This window comes from Macaca fascicularis, chromosome 14, assembly GCF_037993035.2.
Source record: "Macaca fascicularis isolate 582-1 chromosome 14, T2T-MFA8v1.1".
Classification (NCBI taxonomy): domain Eukaryota; kingdom Metazoa; phylum Chordata; class Mammalia; order Primates; family Cercopithecidae; genus Macaca; species Macaca fascicularis.
The window spans coordinates 129706828-129724792 of NC_088388.1; the positions used below are offsets into that span (position 1 = coordinate 129706828).

The window sequence follows — 17965 nt, forward strand, 5'->3', positions numbered from 1 at the left end:
TACCTCCTCCAGGAAGCCAAGCACCCAGTTTGCCTCCGATGCCCCTCCTCGTATCCCCATCAATCTCTGGGCCTAACCTGAAGCTGCCTCTCTGCTTGGTGTCATTTCTTGATGTCTTTATGACCCTAGGGTCTCACTAGACTGCTGCTTCTCAGCGTCTCTGCACTGCCCAAGGTGCACGGTGCACCCCTAGGGTGTAACTCGGTGTACGCTGAATGAGTGAATAAATAAATGAACCTGTGATTCAATAACCATCTGTTTCTTGGTGCATTTGCTTCTTTGATTCATTTTGGGCATTATGAACTCTCTGCTGCTACACTAATATAACACAATGTACATACTCATCTGACTATATTTTGGTCAGCTAATCGATTCTGTTTGCTACTCCCTTGTCTTTTATGTGCTTCTATGTAGCTGTGTGAAATGATACCCATAGCTATCATTTATTCAGCACTCACTCTGTGCCAGACACTGTTTAAAGGCTTCTTTCCATGTGTTAAGTCTTGTGATTTTTTTAAAGAACCTTCTCAAGAAAGCATTATTATTATCATCTTTCCTTTTTGCAGATGATAAATCATAGGCAGAGGGCATAATTTCCCCCATCATACGAAACTGGTACATGGCAATCCCAGTCTCGGGGCCTGTGCATTGCTGCTCCAGGGCCTGGTACTAACCATTGGATGATACTTTCCTTCTTCTGCCAGAACCAACCTCTTCTCTCAGTGAGGCAGCCCAGAACATCACTTGTCCTCATTCTGGTGTTCACAGGACCAGTCCGAGGCACATTTTGTGTTTTCCATGTTCACACTTGCCCTTTCCACATCCTTGTTTTTCCTTTTTCTTACCTGATGCTGTCATGTGACTCCTTTATGCTTAGGATAGTGGACCAGAATCATCTGGAAGGCCTCTTAAAGCACAGACCATGTATCCCCCTCCAGACTCTCTGATTCAGGAGGTCTGTAATGGGGCCCACGATCTGGGGCTTCTGGCAAGTTCCCAGGCGGTGCTGCTGCTGCTGGTTCAGAGGCTGTGCACTGAAACCTGTAGTCTAAGGCCACTTGCAGCTCTGCCCTGCCTCACCTCCCCAGCACATGGCCTTCCAAGTTCTTTTCTGATTTTCTCACTCCCGATCTCCAGTTTTACTTGTTCTAGTGCTTATTGCCCCAGGGATTTACTCTAGCCCCTGCACACTTGACATATGTAAGAGTATTGTGTATAGTTGGGTATTTTGTTACCCCACCTAAGTAGCTGATTTGCTTCCATCTGGAAGGGTGGGTGGAAGGAAGAGGTGGGCAAATGGGTGATACTCAAGCTCTCACCGGCAGGCATCACACCATGTTGGTAAATCTTTCCCACCTCTGTGCAGGTCTGGTCTTGCCAGGGATCCATCAAAGTAACCGACAACCCTCCTTTTCACCCACAATTCTGCAGAGAAGCCCAGCCTTATCTATGCCTTGTTCTTACTGCACACCACTCAGGGAATCACATTAAAGCAAAGAATGAGATTTGCATACAGGCATTCAACAAAGAATAGACTCCCTAAGCAGGAAACCACACAGCCCATAATTGCTGTAGGTATCTAAGGTATCAGGTCTCTGCTACCCAGTGAGGCTGCAAACCAGCTTTTTCATCATAAAGGAATGAGCTGCCAATGATTTTCATAGCTTGATTAACGCTCTTCAAACCGATCTCCATTGGGTGCAGAAGTGAAGCCCGAGGAAGATGGATGTTTCCTATTACTTGACGTAATGACTGTGAGGCAGGCTAATGAAACCTTTACAGCCCGAGTTTACAGGAAAAAAACCAACAAACACAGATCAATACCTGAGTTACAGTTCCAATGCATTGATAAATGGATGACAGGCTGTGGGCCTGGCCCCAGCATAAAAGGGAGCAGGAAGAAATGTTGGGGGATGTTGAGAGGGAACTGGAGGCAGAAAGAAGAAGGGTTAAACCACAGTGTGGACTGATGGGCCCAAGGGCACCAAGAGGAGGTTGTGAATCTGAGCACGTGTCAAGGGAAAGAGAAGGACCAGACAGCCAGGAGGTGAGAGGAAGTAAAAACGGGGGAGGCTGCACCGCCAGACTTCCTTCACTGAAGGAATCGGATCCACAAGTGAGACTGGGACACGCACCCTGGCCAGGCTGCTCTCATCATGAAATGGGAAGCCCTTCTGATCTTCCCCCGCACTAATTAAAACCTCAGCCCCACTGCTTGCATTCCCAGTTCTCATTATGATTTTCTTCTGGTGACACAGGCATCCCTTTGTTTCCTGAGTCCTAGAATCAGGTCCCCGACGAGGAACAACGATGCCTGGACTCAGCTTCAGCCTCTGTTCTTCTGCTGTTCAGAAGCCACCCTCCGGCAAGGTGACCCCAGCTGCTGGCTGGGGCAAGCCCAGGAATTCTCGGCTTCTGACACATCGCCCATTCATCTTCTCCGACAGTGTTCCCATGCACAACTTGTGGCTCGGGTTGGAAATGCAAAATGGAAAAACGCATAGCTGTAACACCTCCTCCAAGGCCTCAGTCTCTCTGCTCATATTCACTGAGGCTAGTGACACCCCACTTCCCACTCGCTGGCCCCTCCTCCTCCCCTTCCAACATAATATGCTGTTTACTTATTTATTGTGTTCATTGTCCTTCTCACCCAAATCTATTCTAGAAAAGGTTTTTTTTGTTTTGTTATTTTTTAGCGTTTTGCCCATTGTTGTACCCCCAGTACTTAGCATCCCACTTGCTACACAGCAGACACTCAGTAGATATTGGTTGAGTGAAGAAATTATTGAAGACCAGTCATCATGCTTTTGTCCTAGCCTCACTGGGAACCAGCTATACAGCTATTGCCTGTGTCTCAGTCTCCTTATTGGGAAATGGGGATAATAATCTCTAAAGAAACAGATGGCTGCATATAGGCAAACTATTTATATGTTTATATATTCCTATCTGTAAAGTATTTGTATATGCACATATGTAAAGTAAAAATGTAAAGTGTTGGATAAATGTAATGGATCCACACTATTTACAGTGCATGGACACCTGTCATGATAAACAAACTGGAGAAGCAATCACTAGCAAATACATCATATTAATATGTGTGTGCCCCCAGGAAAACCTCCACATTGTTGAAACTGCTACCTGCTCTAATATCCTGTTTGTGAAGATTAACCCTATTTCTTTATCCAAAAAGAAGTTCTTTTGGGGGCCCAGCACTCCAAAACATTAGATCCTAGACCATTGCACTATGTCTAAGGGGTATGTTGTATAAGATGTGCACCTAGTGGAAATTGGACAAAAGGCACTATATATAGAATGTGAAAGTGGAGTTTTCAGGACTTGTGCTTTAAATATCAGGTATGACATCGTCACCAGCACCTCCAGGAGCAGAGCCGGAGGCAGGATTCTCTGGGGAGTGCATTTCCTCCAGTTCTGCTGATGCAGGAGAGATGGGTGAATCAGCAGTAGGTGGCTGAAAGTTTTGATAATCACAATTTGCTCTGGGTGATAAAGTGGGGCCTGGACTGAGGGAAACAACTGGGTATCTAACTAGGCTAAGCAAGAGGGCTCAGGGGACTGGCAGGAGAAGGACACAGTGCTTTTACCTCCTGATCAAGCCTTTCCCATCTGGTCATTTTATTTGTCAATTTTCCCCATTTCATTTTCCAGGCTGTTCCCTGACTTAGCTCTTCTGGCAAATAGCTCAGCCAATCATTCTGCCTTGGGAAGGTTGCCTGGCTAAAGTGCCCAACGTGGCCCCGCCTAGGCCTTTTCCTATGAGTACCTCTCTTTGTGGCCCAAGCTCTTCTCCAGTTCCCCAGCAATATTAGGTGTGGGATCCACAGCATGCCTGTAGCAGGGAAACCCAGCCACTCTCATCCTGCCCTTTTCTTTCCTCATGAAACAGGGTTGTGGGTTGAGTGGGAAAGGGCCTGAGGGGGTGAGTTTAGAGAAAGGAGACTGGAAATGAGATTCCCAGCTCCATCATCATTAGCAATGTGACTTTGGGGATATTGCTACACCTCTCTGAGCCTCATCTTCCTTCATACCAAGATGATAATCCCTCTCTCATAGTCTCTAGATCCAGAGACCAGGAGATGCAAGTGCTGACACATAGTAGGTGAGGAGTACATGACTGTTGAGTATACACAATGGTCTCTCAAGAGCTGTCTCTACTCTTGAATTTTTGAATTCCTAAAACCAGAAGGGAAGAAAAACCAACATTGAATAAAAGTGCTAGACTATAGTAGGTGCCTAGTGTATGTCATCATACCACTCCCCTCAACAGACTTATAAACTGAAGAGTAGTAGTCCACTGCTCTGGTTTGCATATGTCCCCCAAAAAGCGTGTGTTGGAAAGTTAACCCTCAATGCAACAATGTCAAGAAGTGGAGCCTGATGAGAAGTGATTAGACCACAAGGGCTCTATGATTGTGAATGGATTAATACCATTATTTCGGATGTGGGATCTTTAAAAAATAATGAGTTTGCCCCCTTTTGCCTCTCTCTCACTCTCTCTTGCCATTCTACTTTCTGCCATGATGATACAGCAAGAAGGTCCTTGCCAGATATCACCTCTTGATCTTGGACTTCTCAACCTCCAGAAGTTTGAGCCAATAACTTTCTGTTGATTATAAATCACCCAGTCTGTGGTACTCTATTAAAGCAGCACAAAATAGATGAGGAAACTGAAAAACTTAATAGATGAGGAAACTGAATTACAGAGAGAATTACTAATTTGTGCAAGGTTAGGCTGCTGATAAATCACAGAGCTGGAGCTCCATACTGGTTTTGATTTTAAAGTCCATCCCTTTCCCCATCACTAGACTGAATCCTAGGAGACTGAAGGTTAACCAGAGAAAAATCCAGACTGCATGACTAGTAGAGTTTGCCCACAATGCCTAGGCATGAGACACGTGGTTTGTAAATCACATTGCACATGCCAGTATGTCTGCTGCCACCACCTCACTGCACAATAATGAGAACCACCTGCTGCAAAACAAAGCAAGGAAAAGAAAAGAAAGCTTCACTGTGGTCTGGAAATAGCTGCAATTAACAGTAGCACTCTAGCCCAGCACATAGGCAGATCATGAGGCAGCCACAAGGCATAGCCCTCTGCAGCCAGGGCCTGGGCAGAAAAACCTGGTGGAGAGTGGTACCCATGGACCTCCAGCCTTGGATTTGATAAAGAGAAAAATATGAGCTGATATTCATTAAACTTCTAATATGTGTCCCTCATGGTACTATATACCTCCCACTGCTGTACTTTCTTTGCTTCTGAAAATAATCTTGTGTGGTGTATCTTACTCCCATTCTACAAATAAGAAAACTGAGGCTCAAGAAAGTCACCCATCTGGAGAGCCGAGTCAGTAGCTAAGTAAAGGAATTCAGCAGAAATACTGAGAACTGACCAAAGACAGAGTCCAGAGAAACAAAGGGAGGGAGAGAAGTTCCTATGCATATACTAGTTCTATTTGCTGTAAAGTACTTCCTGTCTACCCAACCCCATCCTAACCTAAAGAACTACTATTCAACCTTTGAGAGTCAGGTAAGTCATCACCTCTCTGAAGCCTTCCCCAACATCCCCAGTTAGGTCTTGTAATCTAAGGATCTGACATAGTGCTTAGAACAGCAGCGCCTACCTAATAAGTGTTCGATATTTGTTGACAGATAAATAAGTGACTAAGCAAAAGTCTAGAGCTGTTTTGTGCAACAGAATTCTTGCAATAATAGGGATGTACTTTCATCTGTGCTGTCCAGAGAAGCAGCCAGCAGCAACATGTGGCTTTGGCTGTTGTATAGGACAACACATGTCTGGATACCTGGTGCTTTCTGTGTTCCCGCCATTGCTGCCGTCAGAAAACTCATTAACCATGAAGGCCATGGGGGCCAATCAGGCCCAGCTGATTCTGTTCTTGGGTAAATTCAGCCATGCTCCTTGGAACATGTCTAGCTCATCCTGAAATGCCTTTTGAGAACTTCTACTTTCATTAGCTATCTGTCCAAGATAGCAATTTATAAGGAAATATGAGAATTTGATTCTCTGTGAGCTCCAAATCCTTCCATGACAGTAAGATAGACATCTTCATCTCTTCATAGGGTCATTTTGGGTCCATTTTACTTCTCAGCTCAGCACTGTGGGAAGCTGACCATAGATAGACAAAGCTCAAGCATTTGCAGTCTCGAAGGAAGGATTTAGGGTAGAGATTAGGGCACAGAGAGGGCAACACCAAGGTTGAAGGCATCTCCTTAGGAACACTTTATTGTCTTCCAGGGTTCAAACATCAGGGCACTTCCATAGGTATTCCAGGAATTAGTACTTTAGGAACGTATTGATACTCGTTTAGATTGATCTCTTCCTTCTTTCAGAGTACCTGCGACGTACCTTAAAATTCAATAAAGAGTAAGGAATGACAGGAAGTGAGGCAGAAGCTTTCACACGGAGCTGTTAGGCCAACTCTGAAGGAATAGCAATCTACTTCCTGCCCTCCAGTGTGGCTGAAAAAGGAAATCAGAGAGGGCTAGTGGCCCCTGGGTGATGTGAGGCCCCTGGGTTTTAAGTAATGGAATCACTACTCTTCCCAGTTGGACTGGGCTACCATAGCAGGCACCAGCTGGAGGCAACCTTGTGTCTCAGCTCTGTTCTGACCTGAGAGCTCGCTCTTGGAATAGCCTGTTGAGGCTCTCTTCAGGATATGAAGAAGGTGTAATCGTGGCTTTCACCAACCTTGGTGGCCCTGCTTCTAGATGTTTGTGGTTTGCTTGGATATTAGGTGTAAGGGAGATAGAGTGTGGGAGGCTGAGACAGTCCTGTGGGTGATTCTGGGATGCCAGGCAGAGCTGGGTCTCGCTCTGTCTCTGAATTCTACCCCTCACTCCCCACAGTGGGACCATATACATTTTCCATCATGGAGCGCTCCTGTTCTCCCCACTTACCTCTTCCAGGCCCCCTTTCCTCTTGAGATGCAAATACACTTTTCCTTTCCAGTCTAAGCGGTATAAGATTCTCTAAATTAGGGTGCTGACTCTGGGAAGAAATGCTTAGTGAATGATGGCTCATGGTTGCTAAGCAAATCTGAGCTGCCTGACTTCTGCATGGAGTTCTCGGGATTCTCCATGGAGTAACTAAGAATGGAACAAATCATTTGGCCCAGAGTAATGGGTTTCTGTGCTATTAGTTGAGGCAGCTTAGTGTAACAGAAAAAGCATTTTTTTTTTTTTTTTTTTTTACTGGTTGTCAGGAGTTCTTTAGATCTGCCTCTGTCACTGCCTAACTCGAGAGCTATGACCTCTCAGAGCCTCAGTTTCCTAATCGATCAAAAGAGGGCATGGGATCAGATTTTATGCTTGTTGAGCTGTATTCCTCAGAGAACACAGTGGAATGGTGGTAGGTGGGACACTGGAATCCCCACTTCTGCTTCCAGTGGATTACTTATGTGTTTATCTCTTACCGATTTACATCTCTGCATAAGATTTGGTTTGAAAAAAATATCTGACGGCTAAAAATAATCTGAAGTCCCTGGACTAGATGATCTCTAAGGTGCCCTTGTAGCTCTATAATTTTAACGTAGCACCTGCTAATTGGATCTGACCATAAACCCAGGTCAGAGACTAACAGCTTGAGGTAAGAAGTCTTGAGGCTGTGTTTCAACTCATTTTAGCAATTTGCTCACTTCTGTACATCTGGCCCTTGGGGTTAGATCTGTAACTGTTTTTCTGTGTGCGCTTTTGTGTTGGTGAGTCCTCTGAGCACTGAGAGAGTGTGCTGAAGGGGTCTCTCTCATTTCATTTCCCCTCTGAGGGGCCTGTGGGATGGCACACAGGTCTGCAAGGGAGGCTGAGCTTTCTACCTTTGCCTGGAGACTTCTGATGCCTCTGCCCCGGGAGGGCTCACCACACGGGGAGTCAGGGCAACCTTCACTCGCGGGTTATGGGAGACGTTGTACCTTCTCCCCCTCTAAAAAAATAATAATGACTCATGAAGCACTGGCCAGGGTCAACCACAAAGATAGATAGATCTAATGATTTTTTCACAAATACCCATCCTATCCTCTAACGCTTCAATTCACCTCTTCGTGTCCCTCTACAATTTGGGTTTGTGCTCTAGGAATTACAATAGGGAATCCACTTTAGCTCTTGGAGTGAGAGCTAAAGAACTTCTCTACCTTAAAGTGTTTTTTTTTTCTTTTAAGATCAACTTTACTGAGGCACAATTTACATATGATAAAGGGACGGTTATAGAACTACAGTGCACAGTCTACAAATTTTGAGAAATGTGTTTTCATATGAATACCCCCCAATCAAGATAGTAGAGTATTTCCATCACCCTCTCCACCATGTCCACCACGATGGCATGCTGTTGGTAGGCTAGGATAGCATGGTGGTGAGGAGTGAGTGGTTGGCTGATGGAAATGATCTGTGTTTTGATTAGGTTTGGGTTACATGGAATTTACATGCATCAAAATTCATGCAACTGAGCACTTAAAATGTGTGCAATTTACAGTTGAAATGGAGAAAGATTAAATGCCTTAATGCCACACATTTATTAAGTGACAGACCCCAAACCTGACCCAAGGACCATTGAATTTCAATGCCATCCTCATCACTACCATGTTACCCTGCCTTCCCTCATGACTGTATTCATAGATGGAGGTAGTGCAGGTTGGGAACTAGCACTCTGGCTTAACCTTCTTGTTGTATAAAAAAGAAAGCAAACTGTTAGAGGTGGGGAAATTTATGTAGCAAATTGGTGGTGAAGCCCAGACCAGATCTCATATTCAGGGTTTCTCTGTCTAGTGATGGTGCTAAGAATGGCAGTGTCCATATCATTAGATCAGTTATGAGTTATCATATCAGAGAACTTGCTCAAACATGAAGAGCCCTCAGTGCCTTATGTGATTACGGTGATTATTCCTATGAATATGGAGTGCTTTACAGCCATACTTCTCTCACAGAAGATACATGTGAATCAGGTGGACATCTTGTTAAAGTACAGATTCTGATGCAGAAAGTCTTGGGAATCTCAAAAACATTTTGAGGAATTCAAAACCAAAATTAAGTACATTATATAAAAAAATTCCCATAAGATTCCCTCTCTTCCTGTGGGACACACACACACACACACACACACACACACACACACACACACCAGCCTTGACCCCAGATATCAGTGAGCTTCTGATATCAGCCTTAACTTGATCACCAAAGTCTTGACTATAAGAAAATTCCTGGACATGGATTGATTGGTCACACCCACAAACCACAACTGAATGTTTTATTGGCTTACATTTTCCAGCTGAAATTAGATACCACAGGATTGAGTATTTTGATTGACTTTGCATCTGGGTCAGTGAAAATTGCAGGTCCTAGGGAAGGGCTATGTTGCACTAAGAGATTTTCATTTTGTGCCGCCAGAACCACTTTTGGCGAGTGATTGATTGATAGATCCCAATCCAAATCTAATTGCTCATGCTTTCTGCCCAGAAGGATTCGGGATGTATTGATCTCTGTCCAAGCTCATCTGGGGAGAACAATGCTTCTATAATGGAGAGAGCGCCACTTGGGGTCCTGCATTGTGCTGCTTTTGTTTCTCCTGCCAACTCAGACCAAGGCTTTATCTGCAGAACTTTCGGCAGCTGGCAGGCATGATTCTCTGCCGGAGACAAATTTGACTCCCCATTCCACTGCCTGTCCTTTGATGGCAAATTCATTTAGGCACATTACAGTCATACAGATGCAGACTGACCCAGTTAGCTCTACATGCGTTGTGAATCCAGTTAATTGTATATCAACTAATTGCATAATTCATTTATTAATGGACTGAATTAAAATCCAAGTGTTGCAGCTCATCTTCAGAGCGTCAGGATTAGTGAGAAGCAAAGCCTTGGGATAATTTCATTTTTCAGATCCATGATCCTCCCCTCTCCAAAATATATTCTCTCTCTCTTTTTCATTTGGGAAAAGAACTATTCCAAGAAACAATTAAGGATGAGATAAAAAATAAAACATAGCTACATTACTAAAACTGCCATTTTTTTTTTTTCTTTGAGACAGTCTCACTCTGTCGCCCAGGCTGGTGTGCAATGGCACAACCTCGGCTCACTGCAACCTCCGCCTCCCAGGTTCAAGTGATTCTCCTTCCTCTGCTTCCCCAGTAGCTGGGATTACAGGCACGTGCCACCATGCCCCGCTAATTTTGGTATTTTTAGTAGAAATGAGTTTTTACCATGTTGGCCAGGCTGGTCTGAAACTCCTGACCTCAAGTGATTTGCCCACCTTGGCCTCCCAAAGTGCTGGGATTACAGGTGTGAGCCACTATGCCGGGCCCTAAAAATGTTAATCCTTTATATCCAGCTGCACAACATTAGGATACAAACATTAGCAGATTACATTGGTGCCCCCCAAAACAATAGTTTTGAGAACACATATTTTGAGTTTAGAAGGGGGTCCAGATTTTCCTGTGTCCCTCCGGGTGACTCCTCATGGGATGACTGTGCTTGCTAAATGGTTGGGGTCACATGAGCTCTCTATTTCCTAGAAGAGATGTGCCCTTACCTCCCGGCATCTCCAGAGCCCTCGCCTTGGATACTGGTTTCCTTGGAAGGAGGTTACCTCTTGTCAGCTGCCAGCAGCAAGAAGCAAAGGCCCAGTGTTGCACCTCGCGAACAGCCTGCCACAGGCCTTCCCCTTTCATCAGCAAAGTCCTCCTTTCTGCTGGTTCTGGAAAGCACATCATCACGCTGCTTGTGAAGCAGCAGAAAGACATAGAGTAACTCTCATTCTACATCTTATGTTGGGCTTCTCCAGAAGGAGACCTGAGATAAGAATTTGGATGTAAATGATTTATGTGGACAGGGACTTCAGGAAGCACTGGAATAGGAATGGGGAAGAGAAGAATAAGAAAAGCCTAATGAGGGGCATGTTATTAATGAGATTATCCCTGGGGCAACTGGGCGCTATCTGTTTGAGGACCTCTTGGAGACCACTTAGAGCATCCTTGGTGGTCTCACTGCAGGGGTGAAGAAGGGTTGGGTTTGTCCTCTTGTTCTCAGATGTCACTGACTGAGGGCTTCTCCTGCAGCATCGCTCCGTGTCTTCTGTGCTAAGGCACTGTCCAATGGCAGGAGAAAGACTGTAGGGTGGAGAATCTCAGGTGCTTACCCTGGGGTGCTATGGATGTGCATGGGAACATCGAGGGCCAAGAGAATACCACATGGGCACCGAGAGCCTAGAGTAGCAACCCAAGGGCTCTCACCAGATGATCAGCTTTCTTCTTTGACTCTGGCCCCCTGAAAACCTGAAAAAGCTCACTCCAACCCAATTTCATTGTTTCCATTCTGTCTTCACTGTGGGTCCAGAAAAAAAATGACCTCTGGTTCTACAGAGAAAATACTCCCTCTCCATTCCTTGTTTCACACCCTTCTCTAACTCCCAGCGTCCTAATTTTCTGCCTTAGGATAAAGTGTCTTCCCTAACAGACTCTCAGTGTGCCACACAAATTCCTTTTAGGGGAAGCACAGCCATGCCTCCAGGAGTGTATTCTGTCGCTATATCCTGATGAACAGTTAGAAGGTGATCTCTCTGTGGAATGTTTTCCAGTATATGGATTGGTAAGTCCTGTATATTATCTTGTATATTAATAATAATAATAATGCCTTACCTTTCCATTGTTTTTATAATTTTATAATTGCACTTGTATTTTCTGAGCCAATTCTACCAACCTCCTGGGAGAGAGACATTATTAGATATTACCAAGAAGAAGATCAAATACCTAAGAGGGTAATTCTGTCCCTAAGGAGTGAAACTAGCTATTAAGAACTGAGGCTTCTCAATCAGTTGACCTGAGTCCAATTCTTGGCTCCTTTGTTCACTCACTGTGTACCTGAGATAATTTTCTGCACTTTCCTAAGATTGTTTTCTCAAATATGAAGTCAAATTTGTAATAGTCCCACTCCACTGGAGTGTCCCGAAGCTTAAATGGAATAATGGAAGGAAAGACTACTCGCTGGCTCATAGCAAGTGCTGATAGACCCTGGTGTTACTATTAACTGACTCAGTCAAAATTGCCCGAAATAGACAGAGCTTGAAGCCAGATCTTGTGACTGTTAAGTCTTACGTTCTTTCCATCATTTCATATTTTTGGTTAAATTCTGCAGTTGACCCAAATCATGCATTTTGGTGTTAGATTTGTGTTAAACTTTCTCTCAATTCCTATAAAATATTATTCAATCAGAGTGCATGACTTGGGAGCAGGAAGTCTTCAATGGTTGAAAAATAGAAATAAAAACATTCATAAAGCCATATAGCTGCAGCCTCCATGAGTTTAGTAGAACAAATGCCATGTACCCAGGACAAAACTATCTCAAGCAGAATAAATTTGCCTTTTTATGCTGAGAGGAAGCTGAAATGAAGCTTTCAGGGTCTTGGTGTCATTGGCATCATCTTTATGTTCTTAAATGAAAACAGAGAAAGGATTTGCTTTATTGCAGGAGAAAGGGCCAAATGTGTTTGCTTTCAAGTACAGAATAAAATGAAATGCATATTCTCAGGGAGGAACTTCATTTTGATTACCCGTCTGGAAAAGAGAGCAAGAAACGGCCGCCCACACCCATCCTGGCCCCCGTCTTCCTCTTTTTATTTGTTATTGAAGCAAATGAGGCCAATTGTTGGAAATTTCTGTGCAGCCCTGAATGCCTCAATTGTGCCTCTCACAGAGATTAATGCATTTAATTTACCTCTTTGGTATCTTCGAGACACTATTCAGCAGCCAATTGGGAGTTCCTTGCCCTGTAAGCTGCTCCATGATGAGATACACTCTGGCTGTCTCTACCGCACATGCTGCAGAGGACTTCAGTTCAGCCCAGGGAGGAGAAGGGCGGCCCTGCCTTTCCAGGCTCCCTTCCCCTCCTCCACAGGTGGCCATTAGTGAAGAAAATTGGAAAGAGCTGAATGACAGGGACAGATGAGCACAAAAGACCTGCATTTACCATCTTTCTGGGCATTATGGACTGTCTTCTCCCACAGTGTTCTCATCAGTAAAGAAGTCACTACTATCTAAGTAAAAGGTCCCTATCTATGGGGCAAATCAAGGGGGCTAAGTAGTTTTCCTATGGATCAAGTAGTTTTTAACTTTTTGATATTAGCTATTGACTTTGGCATTATTTCCAAGAGAGACAACACTTCCTGTCCTTGTTTCTTTATTCCCAAATGTTTAATGAGTACCTCCCTTAAGCCAGGCACAGCGCTAGGTCTGAGGATAGAGTAGGGACAAGAGACGCACGGTTCCTGTCCTGCATGCCCTAGCCTGTTGGATGGTACACAAACAACCACACAAAATCTACCTCATTACAGTTTTGATAAATGTCACAAGAGAAACACACAGGTGACCTAATCTAGACTGGAGGATTCCAGGGAAATTCTCTTTGAGGAAATATGTTTTAAATTATATTTTCAAGGATGATTAAGAGCCAAGAGATAAGGAGCATTTCATGGTTAAGGGGAGAGTAGGATACAGGTGTCATTGCTTTCAGCCCTCAGCTTGCTCCATGACATGTGTCTCATCAGGCTGGGGTTGGTCCTTTTGCTGCATCTTTAAAATCTAGGCACATTAGGGCTAGCACCCATGAATTGCCACAGGGAAGCTATCCTGGGAGGCCCTCTTTGATCTTATGGTTTCCAGTCTTAAGTGCATTGCATTGTCTTAAGAGTTCCGTGGGAAGAGAGACATTTTCCTATTTATTTTCAACATTTCCTGGGTGTCTACCCTTGGTATATGACTATAAATTGCTTGGTCTACTCTCTCAAAAGGATAGGAGAATATTGTAGCTACTCTTCACTCTTTTCTTCCAACCCCACCCACTAGGAGTATTTTTGGAAGGAAATAACACCCAAGGATTTACCTTTAGAAATTGAGAAATGAAGCTTTAACCCAAGACTTCCTCAGATAACTTTATGCAAGGTCAAAATAGGGATAAAGTACCTATACAGTTCCCTACTCATACATACATTTCCCCTGATAACTCAGAAAATATCCTGATGAGGCCACTTCAAAAGATGAAACTCAGCACGAACATAGTAGGTGATCCCCGCAGAAGGTGAGCAGATTTTCTAGGCCAAAGCAAGGTCTCAAATCCAATTTCTCACACACATTATAATATGGTGAGGATTTCTCCCATGGCTAGAAGCAAACACAGCTTTAAAAATTCAAATCATGGATAATTCATGCAGAATGGGAAACTAACGTTTTTAAAAATGTTAAATGCATGTTTCAAAGCCAACTTCAAGTATAAATTGAGTTCCTAACTTGCTGCATGCTATTGGGAGCTCGTTGTTTCTACTGGGGCCTTACTCCTTGAAGTTTCCAGTATGGGACTACTGCCATCAAGATACTCTTTTCCCAATTGTAACACAGATGAAGGACTTCAGAAACACCAGAGAAGGGTACTGTCTGAAACAGTTTTTTCATTATTTGCATCCCTTGTTAGGGAGAGTGGACCGAGGGTTGGGACACTTAGGCCTCCCTCAAAGCCCTTTAACAGCCTGATTGTGAGAATTGGAGGAAAGCGTGGCCCCTCCCCTGCCTCTGTGACTTTGTTGTCCAGCAGGAATTATAATCACTCTCTCTCCCTCCCTGCTTGCCCTAACCTGACTGCAGGGACTGCGAGAGCTCTAAGGAGGAGAAACATCATGGGGAGTGATATGTGAGCCTCAGAAGGCTTCATCATTCACTCTGAAATGCTGGCACCGAGTCAAGTTAGTTCTTATGTGACATTAAAAACCTCACTTCAGTGATGAAAACAAACAGATAAAGAACACCAGCTAATGACTTTGGAAGGCCAGAGAGCAGCTGAAGTATTGTTTTTTTAAATGCAATAGATTTTAAAAGCCATTTCCAATAATGAATATGTCACCCAATTACTGCACTCTTCTCATTCTGAACACCTGTCCCAGTGATTCTCAATCCCCAGAGTGACTTTTATTTTTAACAATATTTATTATCATGAGTGTTATCACATTAGATGAAATCAGCTGGAGATAGAGGCTGCATTCACTGATGGCATGGAGGCACCATGCCCAGGGGAGGCTGTTTTTCATCCTCCTTTGGATACTGCAGCTGCTCTGCACTGCTGTCTTTGACAGTCCCCAGTGGACACGGAGGACCATCTCATAAACACCCTTCAGGGTAAGATCGCCCTAGGGTGCCCCATGACTGTCATCTTAAAGGATCCCTAGTATTTTACAAAGCACTTGCTTGGAGAAAAATCTAAGAACAACCTCACTTAACATCCAAAGACCAGGGCTTTGGGGAATGGGACTAAGTAGCTATGTCACCACCATGTAGCAGTTCCCATTTGCTTCTGAGGAACTGCTAGAGAATTGTCAAGAAAGCACAGAGGCAACAAGGGCAATGACTAAAACATGCCTTCAGTGCATCCTTTTTGTTCTTCAGATAGGGCCCAGAAATCAGGCAAATACTATTTATACAGTTCCTACAATGTCCCTAGCATCAGACCTGTCACCCATTCTTACAAAGGATCTAATTGGGAAAAGAAAGCTAGCCCTTATTAAACAGCATCTCATAAAAGAAAATTCGTCTAGTTATTTATTCAACATTTACTGAAGGCCTACTATGCATTTTACATGTGAGACTTGATATACCAAGTTGAAGTAAGACAAAATTCCTGTATTTAAGAAAGTTCTGAGTAGAAAGAGTTGAGTAAGTAAACAAAGCAGCTGTGAAGCTCAAACTGGGTAGAGCCTATTGCAGCTCAATGAGGCCTGCCTGCCTTTGTAGACTCCATATCTAGGGGCAGGGCATAGCTGAACAAAAGGCAGCAGAAACTTCTGCAGACTTAAACGACCCTGTCTGAAAGCTCTGAAGAGAGCAGTGGTTCTCCCAGCACAGTGTTTAAGTCCTGAGAAAGGACAGACTGCCTCCTCAAGTGGGCCCCTGACCCCTGTGTAGCCTAACTGGGAGACACCTCCCAGTAGGGGCTGACTGACACCTCATACAGCTGGGTGCTCCTCTGAGATGAAGCTTCCAAAGGAAGGATCAGGCAACAATATTTTCTGTTCTGCAATATCTGCTGTTCTACAACCTCTGCTGGTGATTCCCAGGCAAACAGTGTCTGGAGTGGAACTCCACCAAACACCAACAGACCTGCAGCTGAGGGACCTGACTGTGAGAAGGAAAACTAACAAACCAAAAGGAATAGCATCAACATCAACAAAAAGGACATCCGCACCAAAACCCCATCTGTAGGTCTCCATCATCAAAGACCAAAGATAGATAAAACCACAAAGATGGGTAGAAACCAGAGCAGAAAAGCTGAGAATTGTAAAAACCAAAGCACCTCTTTTCCTCCAAAGGATTGCCATTCCTCGCCAGCAATGGAACAAAGCTGGACGGAGAATGACATTGATGAGCTGTCAGAAGTAGGCTTCAGAAGGTCGGTAATAACAAACTTCTCCAAGCTAAAGGACGATGTTTGAACCCATTGCAAGGAAGCTAAAAACCTTGAAAACAGATTAGACAAATGACTAACTAGAATAAACAGTGTAGAGAAGACCTTAAATGACCTGATGGAGCTGAAAACCATGGCACGAGAACTATGTGACGCATACACAAACTTCAATAGCCAATTCCATCAAGTGGAAGAAAAGGTATCAGTGATTGAAGATCAAATGAACGAAATGAAGCAAGAAGAGAAGTTGTGAGAAAAAAGAGTAAAAAGACACGAACAAATCCTCCAAGAAATACAGGACTATGTGAAAAGACCAAATCTACATTTGATTGGTGTACCTAAAAGTGACGGGGAGAATGGAACCAAGCTGGAAAACACTCTTCAGGACATTATCCAGGAGAACTTCCCCAACCTAGCAAGAGAGGCCAACATTCAAATTCAGGAAATCCAGAAAACACCACAAAGATACTCCTCGAGAAGAGCAACCCCAAGACACATAATTTTCAGATTCACCAAGGTTGAAATGAAGGAAAAAATTTTAAGGGCAGCCAGAGAGAAAGGTCAGGTCACCCATAAAGGGAAACCCATCAGACTAACAGCAGAAACTTTACAAGTCAGAAGAGAGTGGGGGCCAATATTCAACATTCTTAAAGAAAAGAATTTTCAACTCAGAATTTCATATCCAGCCAAACTAAGCTTTATAAATGAAGGAGAAATAAAATCCTTTACAGACAGGAAAATGCTGAGAGATTTTGTCACCACCAAGCATCCCTTACAAGAGCTCCTGAAGGAAGCACTAAACATGGAAAGGAACAAGCAGTACATGCCACTGCAAAAACATGCCAAACTGTAAAGATCTTTGATGCTAGGAAGAAACTGCATCAACCAATGGGCAAAATAACCAGCTAGCATCATAATGAGAGGATAAAATTCACACATAACAACATTAACCTTACACGTAAATGGGTTAAATGCCCCAATTAAAAGACACAGACTGGCAAATTGGATAGAGTCAAGACCCATAAGTGTGCTGTATTAAGGAGACCCATCTCATGTGCAGAGACACATACAGGCTCAAAATAAAGGGACAGAAGAAGATCTACCAAGGAAATGGAAAGCAAAAAAAAGCAGGGATTGCAAATTCTAGTCTCTGATAAAACAGACTTTAAACCAACAAAGATCAAAAGAGACCAAGAAGGGCATTACAATAATGGTAAAGGGATCAATTCAACAAGAAGAGCTAACTATCCTAAATATATATGCACCCAATACAGGAGCACCCAGATTCATAAAGCAAGTCCTTAGAGACCTACAAAGAGACTTAGACTCCTACACAATAATAATGGGAGACTTTAACACCCCATTGTTAACCTTCTGTCTCATTGATCTGTCTATGATATGAGACAGAAGGTTAACAAGTATATCCAGGACTTGAACTCAGCTCTGCACCAAGCAGACCTAATAGACATCTACAGAATTCCCCATCCCAAATCAATAGAATATAC

General features: G+C 43.7%; 1 protein-coding gene across 8 annotated transcripts in view; it reads left to right on the forward strand.

Moving 5' to 3' along the window:
* Positions 1-17965, forward strand: part of NTM (neurotrimin) — a 1404754-nt gene that overhangs the window by 366559 nt on the left and 1020230 nt on the right. For 6 of the 8 annotated variants that reach the window (XR_012423935.1, XM_045369936.3, XM_074015665.1 and 3 more), the window contains exon 5: positions 11506-11606. The exons of the other annotated variants lie outside the window; for them this stretch is intronic. Coding sequence is in view for 4 of the 6 variants with exons in the window: in XM_074015665.1 (XP_073871766.1) it covers positions 11506-11606 (101 nt within the window). In the remaining 2 variants the exon portion in view is untranslated. The remainder of the gene's footprint in view (positions 1-11505; positions 11607-17965) is intronic. 8 annotated transcript variants of the gene reach the window in all.